The sequence below is a fragment of the Leptopilina boulardi genome, unplaced genomic scaffold, assembly GCF_019393585.1.
Source record: "Leptopilina boulardi isolate dan_hultmark-lab unplaced genomic scaffold, ZJU_Lbou_2.1 LbouV2_392, whole genome shotgun sequence".
NCBI classification, from domain to species: Eukaryota; Metazoa; Arthropoda; class Insecta; order Hymenoptera; family Figitidae; genus Leptopilina; species Leptopilina boulardi.
Window position 1 is genome coordinate 4,227,850 of NW_026137965.1, and position 17,089 is coordinate 4,244,938.

The window sequence follows — 17,089 nt, forward strand, 5'->3', positions numbered from 1 at the left end:
TGATTTTTTGTCATTTATCAATGAAAATTTAGTTAAAAATAAAAAAATTAATTAATTAAATAGGAAATTATTAAAAAAATATATTTATTAAAAATTTTTGTTACAATTTTTACTAATTTTTAGTCATTACTAAAATTTATTTTTTAAAAAAAAGTATTACTAAATCAAATAGTAATCTTTTACTAAAAATTTTCGAAAACTTATTTTTTGACATTACTAAAATTTTAGGAAAAAGAAAAATTACTAAAATAAATAGTAATATTTTACTAAATCAAATAGTAATATTTTACTGAATCAAATAGTAATGTTTTACTGAATCAAATAGTAATATTTTAGTAAAAATTAGTAAAAATTTATACTAATTTGAATTAATTAATGAATTGTCACTAATTAAAATTTAAAGCCACATTTATTCTTGTTTTCAATATTTCTTTCAAAAACTGAAAATTTTAGAAGTAAAAATAATTAAATTAATTTATAAAATATTTTTATAAAATATTATTAGTACAATTATTTTTTGACTTTTATTTTATAAATTATTAATTAATCTTTTTTTTTTTTTAATTTTTAGAATAACACTTGTGGATGGAGGAAACCTAATGATTTCCGATGTCAGACAAACGGATCAAGGAAAATATCAGTGTGTCGCGTCAAATATGGTTGGAGCAAGAGAATCAAAATTGGCCGCCTTAACCGTTCATGGTAGGAATAATTTTAATTTTTATAATTTTTACTCATTAATATTTGTCAAAAAAAAAAAAAAAGTTTTTACCAAAATTTAATTTTTTTACAAAATTATATTTTAAGAAACGAATTAAAAATTAATTTATAATCATTTAGAAATTAATTTTGCAAAAAAAAAAGAATTTTACCAAAATTTCATTTTTTTACAAAATAATATTTTAAGAAAAGAATTAAAAATTAATTTATAATCATTTTTGAAATTAATTTAGAAATTTGAAAAACAATTATAATAAATAAAATTATAATAATATAAATTATAATTAAAAAAATAATACAATAATAATTTTCTGGAATAAAAAATATTTTCTTTTTTTTTCCAGTGAAACCATTTTTCAATTTGGTGCCATTAAATCAAACAATTTTGACTGATCAAACTGCCGAATTTGCCTGCCGCGTGGGAGGCGATCCAATGCCGGAAATACTTTGGCGTAGAAACGATGGAAAAATGCCAATCGGCAGAGCTCACATTTTAGACAATAAAAGTCTCAGGATCGAGAGGGTCACGTCTCAGGATCAAGGTGTCTATATTTGTGACGCTGAAAATGGCGTCGGTGCTATTTCCGCAAGTGCTACTCTCACTGTCCATTGTAAGTAATAACAAAAAAAAAAAATTATTTCCAAAAAAAAAAAATTTTCCCAATTTTCTAATTTAATAATTCGATTTTTTTTTTTTTTTTTTGAAAAAATCCAATTAAATTCTATTTTAATTATTATCAATTTTAATTATTTTATTAATTATAATAAATTTTTGAATTTACAGCCCGTCCAGTTTTCACAAATTTCCCCAAGGACGAAGCAATAAGTACAGGATCAGACGTAACATTCGCGTGTTCAGCGCGTGGTGCACCAAAACCGTCAATATTCTGGACCCGTGAAGGTTCACAGGAATTAATGTTCCCTGGTAATACATATCAAGATCGTTACACAATCGCTGAGGATGGTAGTCTTCATATTAAGGGAATTATTCGTAAAGATGAGGGTCACTATGTTTGTAGTGCAATTAGTCAAGCTGGCGCAAGCACTGCCACTGTATTTCTTCAAGTGACATCAACCGAAGAAATACCACCGCCAATTATTGAATTGGGACCAGCTAATCAAACGTTATTATTAAAAAGTACAGCAACAATGCCATGTCGTGCTGTTGGTACACCAAATCCAAAAGTTCATTGGCACAAAGATGGTGTTTTAGTTAAATTGGGAAGTCGTATAACAATGGCAAATAATGGTACACTATTCATTGAGGATTTACATACAAATGATTCGGGTTTATATACATGTATTGCATCATCAGAATCTGGTAATACATCATGGTCAGCGGCATTGACAGTGAGTGCTTCGACAACACTTCACAGTACACCGGATATTGCCGCATTGCCACAAAATCCAAGTAAACCACGAATTGTCAATACAACAAGTAATAGTGTCACTTTAACATGGAGTCCAGGTCACGAGGGTCTCAGCAAAATTATCGGTTATAATATTGAGTATTTCAGCAGTAATTTAAACACTGGTTGGGTCCTCGCTGCCACTGGAATCACCGACGATACTTATACTGTAAGTTTCTTTTTTTTTCAAAATCTCTATACTTATTCTAATTTCTATTTTTATATTTATTTTATTTTCGTATTTTTAGGTTCTTGATCTAAAACCGGATACAAGCTACGTTTTCCTAGTTCGAGCGGAAAATAGTCAAGGTTTGTCACTTCCGGGTCCAATGTCAGATGTTGCTCACACAGTAACTGCGAATCAACACACAGTACCTCAAATCGAATTAATCAGAGCTAGAGATCGTCTTAATAGCGAAATTCTTCACCTAAGAGAAGTTCAATCGTTAAGCAGTTCGAGTTGCAAAATAATGTGGGACGTAAGTATTCCATTTATTTTTGAATAATTTTTTATTTTATCTCGCAAAAAAAATTTATTAAAAAAAAAAATCGTTTAGATTCTTGGAGCTGCTGATTTGGTGGAAGGTCTCTACATTCGATATCGTGAGGCGTCAGAAAAGCCGGAATATCAAATGGTAACTGTATTGAATGCCGGTGCAACGAGTTATGTTCTAACGAATTTGAAAAAATATACACGTTACGAATTTTTCCTCGTGCCATTCTATAAAACAATTGAGGGACGACCGAGTAATGTAAAATTAGCCACAACTCAAGAAGATACACCATCTGGTGCTCCGGAAAATGTTCACGTTGGAATGATCAATATTACATCTGCATTTGTCCGATGGTCACCACCGCCAAAGGACACACAAAACGGTCAATTAGTCGGCTATAAGGTAAATATTTTTTCTTTTAATTTAAAAAAACAAATTCCTTTTCCTTTAATTAACAAAACTATTTCTTTTGCAGATTCAAATAAAGAGCAATAGTAGCAACAAAATTCTAGGCCAAATGTCATTGAACGCATCGACAACTTCTGTGATTATAAACAGTCTATCAACCGGTGGGCTCTACACGGCAAGAGTCGCTGGATTAACACGCGCTGGAATTGGTCCATTCTCACCGCCAACGCTTCTCAACATGGATCCAGGACAATTGTCCCAAGTACCACCGAGAACCGATCCAAGTCACGGTGGAATGTCCGTCGTTCGAGAAACATGGTTCCTAATTTTAATAATCACAATGGTTTTCACAATACTAGCCGCACTATTAGGAACTCTCTACGTCCGTCGAAAGCAAGCAATGAGCAAACAATTGGGCCACCTTAACGTTCCCGTAGGCACTGCAAACGATATTTGTCAACTCAATAAAGATTCCCTTTGGCTTGAACGTGGCTGGCGACCAACAAACACACTACAAAATAATGATAAAGACTGTGAAACAAAATTACTCAACAATCAACCTTTATTAGCGCCCGGTATTGTCAGTATGGCCGGTTCCGAATATGCCGAAGTGAATTTAACAACATTTTACAATACAAGAAAACAAATACAAGCACCACCTGAACCATACGCCACCACAACACTTTGCGTCGCAAATCCAAGTCCCGAATCAATGGAAACAAGTGGACAAAAATCAAATTCAAGTGATTCGTGCGTTAAACCCGATTACTCATCCCTTGATTCAAATCAAGATCAAAATAAATCCACAATATCGCCAAGTAGCGATAATACAAGTGTCTATACCGATGAAAATACGGAAATACAACGAAGACCACAATATCGAATTAATGAAGGAAATTCTCAAACAATGCCAAATTGGTGTGATATGCTACCACCACCTCCTGAACATCCACCGCCAGCTTCTTCAAATTCCCTTGCCGCACGATTACAACATCAATCATTTAGTCCCCATCTTGGCAAACGAAATGATGATTCACAAAATTCCCAAAGTCCACCAACACCACCCGTGCGTATTGGAGCCACATTTTCCTCATGGAACCCCGGTCAAGGACACGATTTACCATCAACTCTACATCAAGGTCGCTATACAACACTTCCACCTCAAACAAATCCACCACCTGTACCATCATTTCCCCAAGGATTCAATCATTATGATTTTAAAACACAAGAAAATGAATACGAAAGTGGTTCGGTAATTTATGGCCATCATCAAAATGGTAGCGGTACTGGTGATGATTATAGAAATCATGATTCATATAATAAACGTTCAAATCATCGTATGGAACTCGATGATTATCGTCACAATGATGAAATGTTTAGAAATGATAATTTATATCATCCGGAAAATGATGAATGGGATAGAAAATCATGTGATTCAAATACACATTCGGATATGTGTTGCTCGTGCTCTGAGTCAAGTTGTCTATATGCTGACACAATGGATTATAATACTAGTCAGTTTCAGGCAAGTTGTACACACAATCGTGCTAATTCTCGAAATAGAAATAATAGAAGTCCCCGTAGAAGAACGAACAGGACAACATCACCAACGTACAGTAGCGAAAGTAATTATTCATCTATTCCCCAGAGGCAATGTGGTCCTGTTAATTCACAGGAGAGACTGAGGCATAACAGAAGTAAAGGTATTGTTATATTCATTTATTAAATATTAACCAACGCTTTAAAAGTATCAAATATGTAGAGATTTTTTTTTTTTTATTAATTCGAGACAAATTGAATTTTTAAATATATTAATTTAATTTTAAACAAATTAAATAAAAATTTAAATTCAATTTGTCTCAAAAAAAATTAATAAAAAGAAAAGGGAAAAGTCGATTTTTCTAATAAATTTAGCTTTCTAAAATATATTTTTTTAATAGTACATTTCTAATACGATTTTCTTTTCATTTGTCGTTGAAAATACTATAAAAATCCATTTATATGTATAAAAATTTCCTTTGCGACTGTTTATTACTTCCACGACCATTTTCATTTTTATATTTATTACAATTTAAAATTTTACAATATAATTTTCACTGATTTTAATTTGGATACAAAAATAATTGATAAAATAAATTGAAATTTCTCTGAAATTGCTTGTGAATGACAAAAAACGATTTCAAATAATTTTAAATTGAACTTCCATAGAAATTTAAATTCATTGGTAGGAATTCATATTTATTGGAAAAAAGAAATTAAACTTTATTAGAAAAAAAAATTTTAGAATTTGAACTTTGTTAGGAAAAATAATTCTAGAAAAATAAAAATTAGAAAATATATTTTAGATATAAAGTACACTAATCGTTTAAATAGCTTTGTCAAAAAAAATTTTTTTTTGTTAATGAAATTTGGAGTAAATCTTCAAAAGGATGTTCACAATATATTTGAATAGTTAAAAATAAAACAATTTCTTAACAATTTAGATTTTTGGTGAAGAAAAAATTGAAAAAATCGCGTTCTGTAATCCATGATTTTCTTTGTTGACGGTAGTCAATTGTTTAAAATTACATTTGTTTTAAAAAAATTAATAAAAAGAAAAAAAACAAAACAATATAATTTATAATTTAAAGAAATAGATAAAAAAACAATTTCATTTGCTTTTACATTTTTTTTTTTTTTTATTTAAATAGAATAAAATTTAATTTAGTAAATTCGCTTCAAAAATTAATAAAAACAAAAGAAAGAATTAAAAATTTAAATTTACAATTCAAAAAATCAATTAAAAAAAACAGTTATTTAATTTTTATATTTTTTTAAATGTTTTAGATTAAATTAAATTTGTTTTAAATTAATTTATTTACTTTGTTTCAAAAAATTAATAAAAAGGAAAAGAAAAAACTGAAAAATTAAATTTACAATTCAAAAAATCGATAAAAAAAACGTTATTTAATTTTTAACATTATTTTTTTAATGTTGCAGATAAAGTGCCCAGTTTTCCACGAAGTGGTGGATATCAACAACATAACTCATCAGCTTCAAATACAATGAGCAGCTCGGGAAGCCAGAGATATAATAAATTAAACAGTCTCTTCATGGGCGGCAATAATCCAAATGCTACTTCTGAATTACGTGATAGCTAAGTCTTTTATATAGAGGGGAAATAAAAAGAAGAGAGATAGTGCAAGAGAGCAGTTTAAAGGCCTTCGATAACAGCGATAATTCTCACAATTGATTGAGAGATAATATCGTTGGTCTACTTCCATTCAAAACAAAAACAAAAAGGGCTGTTTCGTGTTTGAAACGAAGAAAAAAAAACACACACACATGACACAAGTATCATCGATTTTACCAGTCGAATTGGGTCGAAAAAATAGGCAGAAACGACTTATTCACTCTGGTCGCGTGCAGCTCCGAGTACTTGGGTGTTGGTTCCTCACGATTTTATAAATAATTTGAAGAAATGCCATTTTTTTCCAAGGTACTATTTGAAATTATATAAATGATTGTGTGCTGCACGTGGTTGGTTCTCTTAAAAAAAAAAAAAATAATAATAATAATTAGGTTAAAAAAAACCTAATAACTCTTGTACATATTATACTCATATGAATCTCAAAAACGTAGTCCATTAGAATCCCACGAGAAAAAAAAAACAGCTTTCAATCTTTAATGAAGAAGGAATTATCTATTTCTTCCGCTAATTTTCTATTTTCATTTGAGAAAATATACTACATTTCACGATTTGCAAATTTGCCAGGCAAATTGTGTCATGTCGTGTACACTTAAATGTCGTGACTTAAACGACAGTATTGTTGACATTGCATTTTTACAATAGAGAATCATTTTTTTTTTATGATTCTTCAAAGACTGTAAAAAGTGATCGATTATCTTTTCTTTGCATTTATTACACTTATATAATCACGTCGTTTTTACTCTTTTATCATCTTTTTTTCCCCTTATTTCCATAAATTCTATACATTTTTTTTTCTTACTAAATATATTTAATTTTCCTTTTTTTGTATATTAATTTATTTTAACAAACGAACTGACATTAATTTAACGTTCAAAAAGTTGGACGGCTTTTGAAAATCTTTCTCATATAGAGATAAACTTTGCGAATTTACATAATGCAAAGCTAATGAAATCAGTTCTCGACAAACTCAATTTTCCGTTCACTGCCGTTTAATCATAAGATAGACGAGTATCGAAGAAAAAAAAATGTTAATTTACTTTTTTTTAATGGTCCTTTTGCCAATGACAAATAATAATAAAAATGCAATTTTATTGAAAAACAAAATACTCCTAATTATTTAGGGAAGACAATTGAAATAATGAAAGAAAAGAAAGAATAATCGGCGTGCATTTCTTCCAGAACAAAATAATATTTATAGCAATGCATTATATATATATATATATATATATATATATATATATAAATATATATATATAAATATAAAAAAAGTACGAGTGTAAGGTGTATAATCATATCAATGGTTTTGTATACATTGTACAAAGTTAATTAACGAAATTAGTCATTAGCTTTTAATTTACACATCATTAACACGTACGCGCTGTAGATCATAAGTGAAAAACTAAAAGGAGTAAATTTTATATATGTAATAATAATAATAATAATAATAATAATAATAATAATGCTCCAAAAAAAAAATTTAAGTGAGAAAGTGAAAACTTATTTTGCACTGTAGTAAAAAGGTGCAAAAATTAAAAAAAAAATAAATTGTGTAGATGAGAAAAAACGCGTTGAAATCTTAAATAAATACTTGTTAAGTATAATCTTCGACGAATTGCAAAATAATTTTTTTTTTTATGTCGACATTTAATCGACACTTTTTTATTTATTCATTTATTTAAATCGAAAATTTTTTTTATTTAATAAAAAATAAAATTTAATATATTGTTATGAACATTCGATAAAATGTTTCTTAAAAAATTAATAGTGAAATTTTTGACGAAAAAAAAAATTTGTATTTTAGATAAAATGACAAATCAATTATTATTTTGGTATATAAAAAAAAAAATATTTTAGAATTAAACATTTTTTATTCTAAAATATTTTTATTAAATAATACACAAAAAAAACATAATTCTAAAAATTTTTAAATAAAAATTTTTAACATAAATATTGTCTGAGAAGAAATTCCATCGATTTTTTTATTACAGAAAATCTGCCGGCATTGTCGCCTTGCCTTTGTACATTTTAAATAAATATAATATACAATATATACTTTATTTCAAAGTATTTTTCAAATATACTTTAATTTTGAAAAAATATTTTAAATATATAATTTTAAAAAGAATTTTAAATGAAAAAATATTTTAACAAAAATATTTTTTGATAAAAAAAATTATATTTTAAAATATTTAAAATATTCTAGTATATTTTCAAATGTACTTTATTTGAAAGTATATTTTTTTACTTTTAGTTTTTATTTTTTCTTTTTTTTTAAATTTGTTTGCTTTTCTTTAACAAAGGTGTTTATTGAGAATGCTATAATGGGAAGTATTTGTGAAAGCAATCCATAAATTATTATAAGATATAACGAGCATCACTTTACATCCGTATAATCGCTCAAATTCAAAATAATTTGTATATTAGATTAAAAAAAAAAAAAAAAAAAAAACTGCCAGATATGCATACTAAATTGTAAATCTTTTTAGATCGTATTAAAAACTTGTATGCAAAAAAAAGATTACTCAGACAAAGAGATTATGTTTAACTGCTACGAGTGAAATTTAGCGAAATCGTCAGGTGTGTTTCCAGTAAAAAAAAATATAATATATTTTTATTTAAAAAAACTTTTACAAAATTTTTAATTTAATTTAATAACAAAAAAGAAATTTGTAAAAAAAGAATTTTCATTACAAAAAACTAATATTCTTATAATTAAAATAGTAATTGAAAAAAAATGTCAATTGGATAATTTGTTAAGTATCAACTGGACACACACACGGTAGAAATTGTGGTTTCTTATATCTCTAGATCTATCGCTATATATTGTGAAAAAAAAAATTCGACTATTCTGGAAAAATTCTTTAACTTTCCTAATGATGAAATTTCAACATTTTTGCGGGCAATCTTTTTTTTTATTTTTTCTGGAATTTCATTTCCAGAATAATCGATATTATGTATATGTAACTATAAAATGCGCGTAGATGATAAAATATCCTATGTATTTTGACTATCAAATTGCTAATCATAAAATAATCGTTGTGGTTGGTATCTCTTGTAAAAAAAAATTTTTTATCCCACATAAAAATGAAAGAAAAAATTCATTTTTAAAAATAACCCATTTTCAAAAAAGAAGAAAAAAAAACAGAAAAATGAAATATTTCGTCAGTGAGATATTTAAAATATTTCAATAGTAAAATGTCAAAATATTCGCAAAAAAAAAAATTCTTTCCAAATATTTCGAAGTTAAAATATTTAATTTTTTGTGACAATTTAAATAATGAATAAAAGTTACAAAAACATAAATATTTTTTTTTGAAATGTGAAATATTTCGACAATTTTTTTGCAAATTTTAAAATATGTACACCAACCATTCGAGAATTTATAACTACAGTAAACGAATAAAAATATCGGATCAATTCTTTCCGACAAGATCCCATTAGATTTAGTCGAACTACGATTCTAGGAATGAATGTTAAATTATTTCTTCCATAGGATCATAGTCGTATCAGGGAAGTGCCGGATCATCAAACTAATCACGCGGAGAAAATATAATGTATTATTTTTATAATTTGCCATCCTCTAACGATTAGTGTGATGATTTGGAAATGTAAAATATAATTGTAATTTCATCATGTTAAGTTTTACAAAAGAAAAGCCTTCAAAAAAAAAGAAAATAAATAAAAGTAAAATAAAATAGATGTATAAATTGTACGACGTAAAAAAAAAAAATTCGTCTGTTGTGTTTACATACAGTTGTTAATACGAACTTTTTTTTAAAAAAATTCAAACACTTTATAGTAAAGATCTTTTTTTTTTACAAATGTAAAGATTTATTTTATAAAAGCGATTTTTAATTTCTATTTTTTCTCAGACTTCGATAACAAAATTTCAAAAAAAAGAAATTATTTTTAAAATCGTTAAATGCTACGAACATGAAAAGCTTATCCATATCATTAAAAAAAAAATTGAAAATACTAAGAGGCATATAAAATTTAATTAAAAATTAAAATTTTATATGTATCAGTTTTTAGCATATTGACGATATTTCTACAATTTGTGGCTCTAAGCAAAAAGATTTGAAAAGAAAAAAACTTATCGACTGAAAATTCGTTTTGGATTTACGTAGAATAATTTAATTAGCGCTAGATGTACAGTAATAGTTTATTAAAGAATTAGTTTTAGGAAAACAACGCTTAAAAAAAAGAGGTGAAATCTCAAAAATTTTTTTGTTTTCCTAAATCTAATCATTGGAAGGCTGATGATTTTTTTGTTTTTTTTTTTTAACGCAGTCTCTTAAACTTTTTCATTATGTAAATATTATCGAAAAAATGTGAAACATTATTATATAGGTGATAATTTATTTATTATTAAAAAAAAAAACAAATCGTATTCATTGATCGAACAGAAAACGATTGCGTAATTTAAAAGACGAAATGTATAGTGATGCGTACACAAAACACAAAAAAAAATGTGTCTGTAGATAATTTATAATAATTACTACTGGCAGAACATATGTTGCATTATTATATCGATGAGCGACGATGACGATGATTAATAAAAGTAAAAGTAATGTTAAAATATTTTCTTTATTTATACCACTCCTGAACTTTCCATAACTTTTTTTCCATAAACTTTTATAATTAAGGGGAAAAAACTCATTAGATATCAATTTGGTTGAAATCAATTAAAAAAGGCAAAGAAAACCCTTTTATTTTCTTAGTAATTACAGAACAATATTTTAGTGAATCCAAAAAAATTTATTCTCTTCAGTTGTTGTATTGAATTTCGACAATGAATACTTTAACGTTAAACGTGACGATATTACAAATTTTAGGTTTAATCGTAGTAAAAGAAACAAATCCTTCACGATATATAAATTTTCTATATCGTTTAATTTTATATTTTTTATTAACATTATCGGTACTTGATTTACTCAATTTTTATACGCGTTCAATTAGTTTGATTAATTTTGTCGATATTTTCCCAGTTGCTCATATTTCAGTGTCGGCTTGGTTTAAGGCAACAATTTTTATTTTCATTAATCGTAAAATACAAGGAGATTTATTACCAATGACAAAAAAATTTCAACGTTATGTAAAAATTGAAATTTTTTTAAGAAAATTACACATTACAGCAAGTTTAATATCAATAATTCCCTTATCAATTGCATTATTACAACCAAGAGTTAATTTAAATGGCAATTTAATTCCATTTCATTCATCATTGCCATTTAATTATTATAATGATTCACAATATATTGTGGCCTATATATATCAAAGTATTTGCAGTTTTTATGTGATTTTCATTGATTTTCAAATTTCATTTTTTTTAATATCATTATTTATTCATTGTGCTCATCAATTGCGAGTGAGTCAAGAAAATTTTAAAAAAATTATAAAACAAATTTCAATGACAAAAATGGAAATTAACTTTAAAAAGAATCAAATGATAAATTGGTTACCAGTGAAAATTAATTTCAGAAAAACTGTTAAGCATCATGCTCACATTTTGTGGTAAATTTCACTTTAATAATTTAAATTAATTAAAAGTAATAAATAAAGTTAATTATTTTTGTGTTTTTTCCTTTTTCCAGCTTTATTCGTAAAATTAATCAACAATTGAGTGTTATAATTTTACTGGAATTAATAAGCAGCTTATTACTATTTGGAATTTCAGTTATTAATGCAACTCAAGTAATTAAAAAAAAAAATAATAATTTCTAAAATTCTTCATTAAAAATATTTCGTGTAATATTTGTAATATTTTCAGCTTTCCAACAGTGCTTTAGTGGGATATTTAATTATAAGTGTAGTAAAATTCTTTTTAACGACTTATTACAGTGAAATTATGTCCTACGAAGTAAATAAATCAAATTATATTTAATAATTAAATTATTATTCCTAATCAATGAAAAAGAAATATAATTACAATTTTTTGCAGAGTATACAAATTTCAAATATTATATACATGACGATAAAATGGGGAAAGCAAATTATTGAATTTCAAAAAGATATTAATTTCATTATTCAAAGAAGCCAAAGACAAGCTTATGTCTCTTATATGTTCTATAATAAATTTGGACTCAATGTTTTTATATGGGTAAGAAAAAAATTATTCTTAATTAAAAATAAATTTATAATTTTAAATTTTCTCAAATTAATTTTATTAATTGTTGCAGATTTTAAAAGCATCATATTCTTACTATACACTTTTTCAACAAAAATTAAATGAACAAAACTTATGAAAAATGACTATTTTTATTAAAAATACTCTAAATGGAATAAATTGGAAAAAAACCATTATGAATCAGTTATTTAAAGATATTTTCACTTATTATTTATAATCATTTACAATTATGTTTTTTTTCACAACTCTTATAATAATTTACAGGCAACATTTTCGTGAAAATTGTTCACAAACTCTCCATTTGTAAAAAATATACAATAGCAAAGTAGAAAAATTACAGAAATTGAAAAAAGAAAATATTATTTGCTGATTGAGAATGAATTTTTGATTATAGTAAAAATAATTCAAAAAAGTTAAGGTTTAAAATTTACTGCTTACAAACTAGAAGTACAAATTTCTATTATTAAAATAAATATATATCAATATGTGAATTTTAAGAATTAAAAAATTAAAATTCACACGTTGATAAAAAAATGCCCTTTTTCACTAGATTGACAAACAGATATTTTAAAAATATATATACAGTAAAATTCATTGATAAATTTTTTTAAAATATTTAAATCAGATTATGGTAACTTCATTTAAAACTCATCATATTCGTTCAGCCTTAGAAAAATCTTAATTTCCTAAAAACAGAAATTAGATTTTTCAATTTCTTAACTTAATTAAAATTCTTAATTCTTCTTCAATATTAAAAAAAAAAAAAAAATGATTCTAAATTTGCACTAAGTTTTCCTAAAACTTAAAAATAAATTGAACTACATATTTTTCAATGATCCTGAGAATGTACTCATAAAGTAACGAAACACTTTTGTAATTATAAAAGTTTTTTGTTTCAAGAACAATAGTGAGTACGTGAATGTTTCCTAATTTGAAAAATACTAATTATTACGTAACAGGGCCTAAAATATCGAGATTTGTAATAGAATCCTGAATATTTGTATTGGCAACCATATATTCCGAAACTGTGATATATAAACCTACAAGTAATCCAATAAAACTTGCGGCATATATATTTCTTTTGAAAATAATTGAAGTTGCCACAACGAGGCCAAAATATGTTATATATCGAGTAACATTTTCAGCTTTCTTTCGTCCATGAGTATCTGAATCTGTAAATTAAATAGAAATTTAATAATAAACTAGCAAAATTAAACGCGCGCAACCGCGCCAAATTGAGTATTTAATTGTTTGTTATAAAGAAATTAAAGATTAATATTATCAATAATAATTTAATTTATTAGAATATTATTACATATTAAATGATAATAATGAAAATTATATGTTTACAGGCCTCGGATTATACGACTTTTTTCAAAAATACGACTTTTATCGACTTATTTTAATAAAATGCGACAATTTTTTTACATTTGAAAAAAAATGTAAATAAAATACATTTTTTTAGTATAAAATGTAGATCTTCTTCAGAACTTCTTCAATTCAATTATTTAACAAATTTTGAACTAAAATGATTCTTCACTAAATTAATTATTTAATTATTAAAATTATAAAAATATTTTTAAACTTTAAGTTTTATTACACGCGCAACAAATTTTTCAACAGAGAGCCAATCATCATAATGATATACAGTGATAATGATAGTAGGAAATGATAACTAAATTAAATTAATTATTTTTAATAATTTTAATGAAATACATCACAAATTCAATTATGTCAAAATTATTTTTCAATTAAATTTTTATGATATTTAACAATTGTTTATAATTTAAAAAAAATATCACAATAAAAATGGAATTATTTTTTAAAAAATTTCAATTCAAAATAAACTAAAATTCAATTATTATCCGAAATTTTAATTCAAAATTAATTAAAAATCCAATAATTATCCACAATTTTCAATTTAAAATTTAATTATTTACCAAGTTTTCAATTTAAAATGAAGTAAAATTTAATTATTTTCTAAAATTTCTATACAAAATTAATGATTTAAATTTTCAATCAAAAATGAACTTAAATTAAATTATAATCCAAAATTTCAATTAAAATTCAATTATTTCCCAAAATTTTCAATTCAAAATGAACTGAAATTTAATTATTTTCCAAATTTAAAATCAAATAAAATTTAATTATTCTCAAAAATTTGAATTCAAAATTAATTGAATTTTCAATAATTTGAATTTAAAAGCATCTAAAATTTAATTATTTCTAAAATTTTCCATCGAAAATTTTGTTTTTGGAAATTTAATAATTTCAATTATAACTCTAAGGAAATTCAATTATTTTTAACTATTTTAATAATATTCTTTGAAATTTTAACTATCTGAAACCATTTTTTAATTAAAAATCATTTTCTAATTATTGTATTTTGTCCGCATTTTCTAATAAATTTTTAGTGAAATCATCTAAAATTTTAATTACAAAACACTTAAAGTTTCAATTAATTTCAAAAATCTCAATTTTAAATCTTTAAAAATTCAATTAAATTTAAAAAATGTTTTCCAAAAATTGTTTGATGAATTATTTTTAGTTTTGTAAAATTTAATAATTGTTTGAAAATTAACAATATCTTTTAAAATTTAATTATTTCTAAAAATTTCAACTTTAACCCTTCGAAAAGGATTATTATTAAAAAAAATAAAAATTTTATTTAAAAATCTGTAAAATATTTTTGTTAAAATAAAAAACAAATCCACTTTTTTTTGGAATATAAATCGACTAAAACGACTTTTTTGTGTCTTTAAGTTGATTCGAGGACTGTGTTTTTATAATTAATATTTAATAGGTATTCGTTGGCCCCTGGTACCTTAAAAATTAATTTTTAAAAATAAATTTTTTTCAAATTACTATCTTGTACGAAATTTCTTGGCTCATCTTTTTTCTCCATCATAACTTTTTTGTACAATTTTTGAATCAATATACAACTTTTAAAAAAATTTCGTTGGTAAACGTTGTGTACTTCAGCTTCGTGAATTGAATTTTCGAATTTGGAATTTTAAAGAAACTTATTCCGAAAGGAAACACAATTATATAACTTTGGCAAAAATGAGAAAAAGAATTGTCAAAATTTGACACGTCATAAGATTACTATTCAAAAAAAAACACGTGAAATCAGAAAAGGCCAACTTCAAGTTAGGACAGAAGGACAGACCAAGCATTTTATTAGTATATAATATTTAATATTTTCTTTTTTTTATAATTATACTTACGTATACAGAAATTGTCCTTTTTATGATAACCATCTGCACATTTAATACACATATCTGGTCCATCACCAATGCATCCGTTACAAACTTTATCACATTCTGTAATAAATAATTACAAATAAATTTTTTTTTCAAAATGAAAAATCGAAAGACAGAAAATAAAATTTACCTAAACATTTATAAAATCCCTCTTCATTAACACAAAATTGATTTGTTTTACATGGTTTTTCGCTCATAATACATTCGTCAATATCTAAACATCCTTTATCCTTGACAAATTGCCATCCTTTTGAGCAATTAATACAATTTCTGGGTCCAGGACCATTACACGGTCCAGCACACGATGAATGGCAGGCAGTGCATAAAAATTTATTTTCATCTTTATAAACTTGATAAAATCCACTATCACATTCAGAACAATCGCTCGCTGCATAACCTTTTTCACATAAACATTGTCCATTTCCTTTTCTTGTTCCTGAACCTTTACATTTGCCATTATTATGACAAACTTTATCAGGATAACCAGGACATGAATCACAATTTTTACCAAAATGTTTATCTGGACAACAGTGTTTTAATTTTTCAATACAAACAAATGCATAAATATCTGTTTGTTTGTCCTGTTCCTTAAACCACCATTCTTGTAAAATATTTTCATATTCATCGGCTAAATAGTGACATTGATTTTTACCCTGTTTCACGTCCTTACACATTAATTCTTGAATTTCCGTGAAACGTAATTCACTACGTGAATATGATCCTAATTTATCTTCCTCCCATGCACTATCGCCTCCTTCATATTTACCACGTTTTGTCGCATTCATCCCCTAGAATTTTTTTTTTTTTTTTTTTAAATAATAATTATACAATAATAAACAATAATAATTTTAAATCAATATTCATTAATTATATTCAATAATCTATTGTTGACAATACATGTCGAACGTGGCGTAATTTGATTGGAAGACATCAGTAAATATTTATACGTGTAATTTATAATGTAAACAAAAATCATTTTATTTAAAAACTTACACCTATGAAAGATTTTATAAGCTCCTTGCAAGCAGCACATGGCGGTAATTGAGTGGCAAATAATTCTTCGTCAGTTATTTTCGATTTTCTATTGCCAAATACTTGACAAGTGATAATCAACAAGAGAAATACGAATGTTGGGTGGAAGACAAGAAATTTTAACATAGTTTTATGAAAAAATAATACAAAACTATTTAATTTATACTAGAATTCGTTCTTAAGTATTTTTTTTCGAGAAAAATGAAAAAGAAACTGAATAATTTTGAAATTAAACTTAAATTACACTCAAATTTTAAGGAAGCACTTCTGCTCTTGTTAGCAGACTACAAAACTTTGACAAGTGCCGACAAATCAGGCTGTAAAACTTAAAACTTGACGTAATGGCAGCACTGTCTAATTATTGCGCGTAGGTTTAAATTTAGTTTTTAATAAATATAAATTTATTTATTTATGCTATTAGATTATAATTATTAGAAAGAGTTTTT

General features: G+C 25.3%; 2 protein-coding genes across 2 annotated transcripts in view; one reads left to right on the forward strand and one right to left on the reverse strand.

Moving 5' to 3' along the window:
• The window catches only part of LOC127288605 (roundabout homolog 2-like), a 327,158-nt gene extending 319,317 nt beyond the window's left edge, over window positions 1–7,841 (forward strand). The window contains exons 4-10 of the mRNA XM_051316154.1: window positions 572–702; window positions 1,065–1,331; window positions 1,505–2,298; window positions 2,378–2,608; window positions 2,687–3,025; window positions 3,099–4,734; window positions 6,011–7,841. Of these exons, the coding sequence (XP_051172111.1) occupies window positions 572–702; window positions 1,065–1,331; window positions 1,505–2,298; window positions 2,378–2,608; window positions 2,687–3,025; window positions 3,099–4,734; window positions 6,011–6,171 (3,559 nt within the window). The 3' untranslated portion in view covers window positions 6,172–7,841. The remainder of the gene's footprint in view (window positions 1–571; window positions 703–1,064; window positions 1,332–1,504; window positions 2,299–2,377; window positions 2,609–2,686; window positions 3,026–3,098; window positions 4,735–6,010) is intronic.
• A 3,117-nt stretch (window positions 7,842–10,958) lies between these two features.
• On the reverse strand, window positions 10,959–16,952 carry LOC127288564 (cysteine-rich with EGF-like domain protein 2). The gene is made up of 4 exons (XM_051316087.1): window positions 16,605–16,952; window positions 15,742–16,399; window positions 15,576–15,671; window positions 10,959–13,520 (listed from the first exon to the last, which is right to left on the reverse strand). Exons 1-4 carry the CDS (start codon window positions 16,767–16,769, stop codon window positions 13,297–13,299), a joined length of 1,143 nt encoding a protein of 380 aa, XP_051172044.1. The 5' UTR covers window positions 16,770–16,952; the 3' UTR covers window positions 10,959–13,296.
• Window positions 16,953–17,089: the final 137 nt, after the last annotated feature.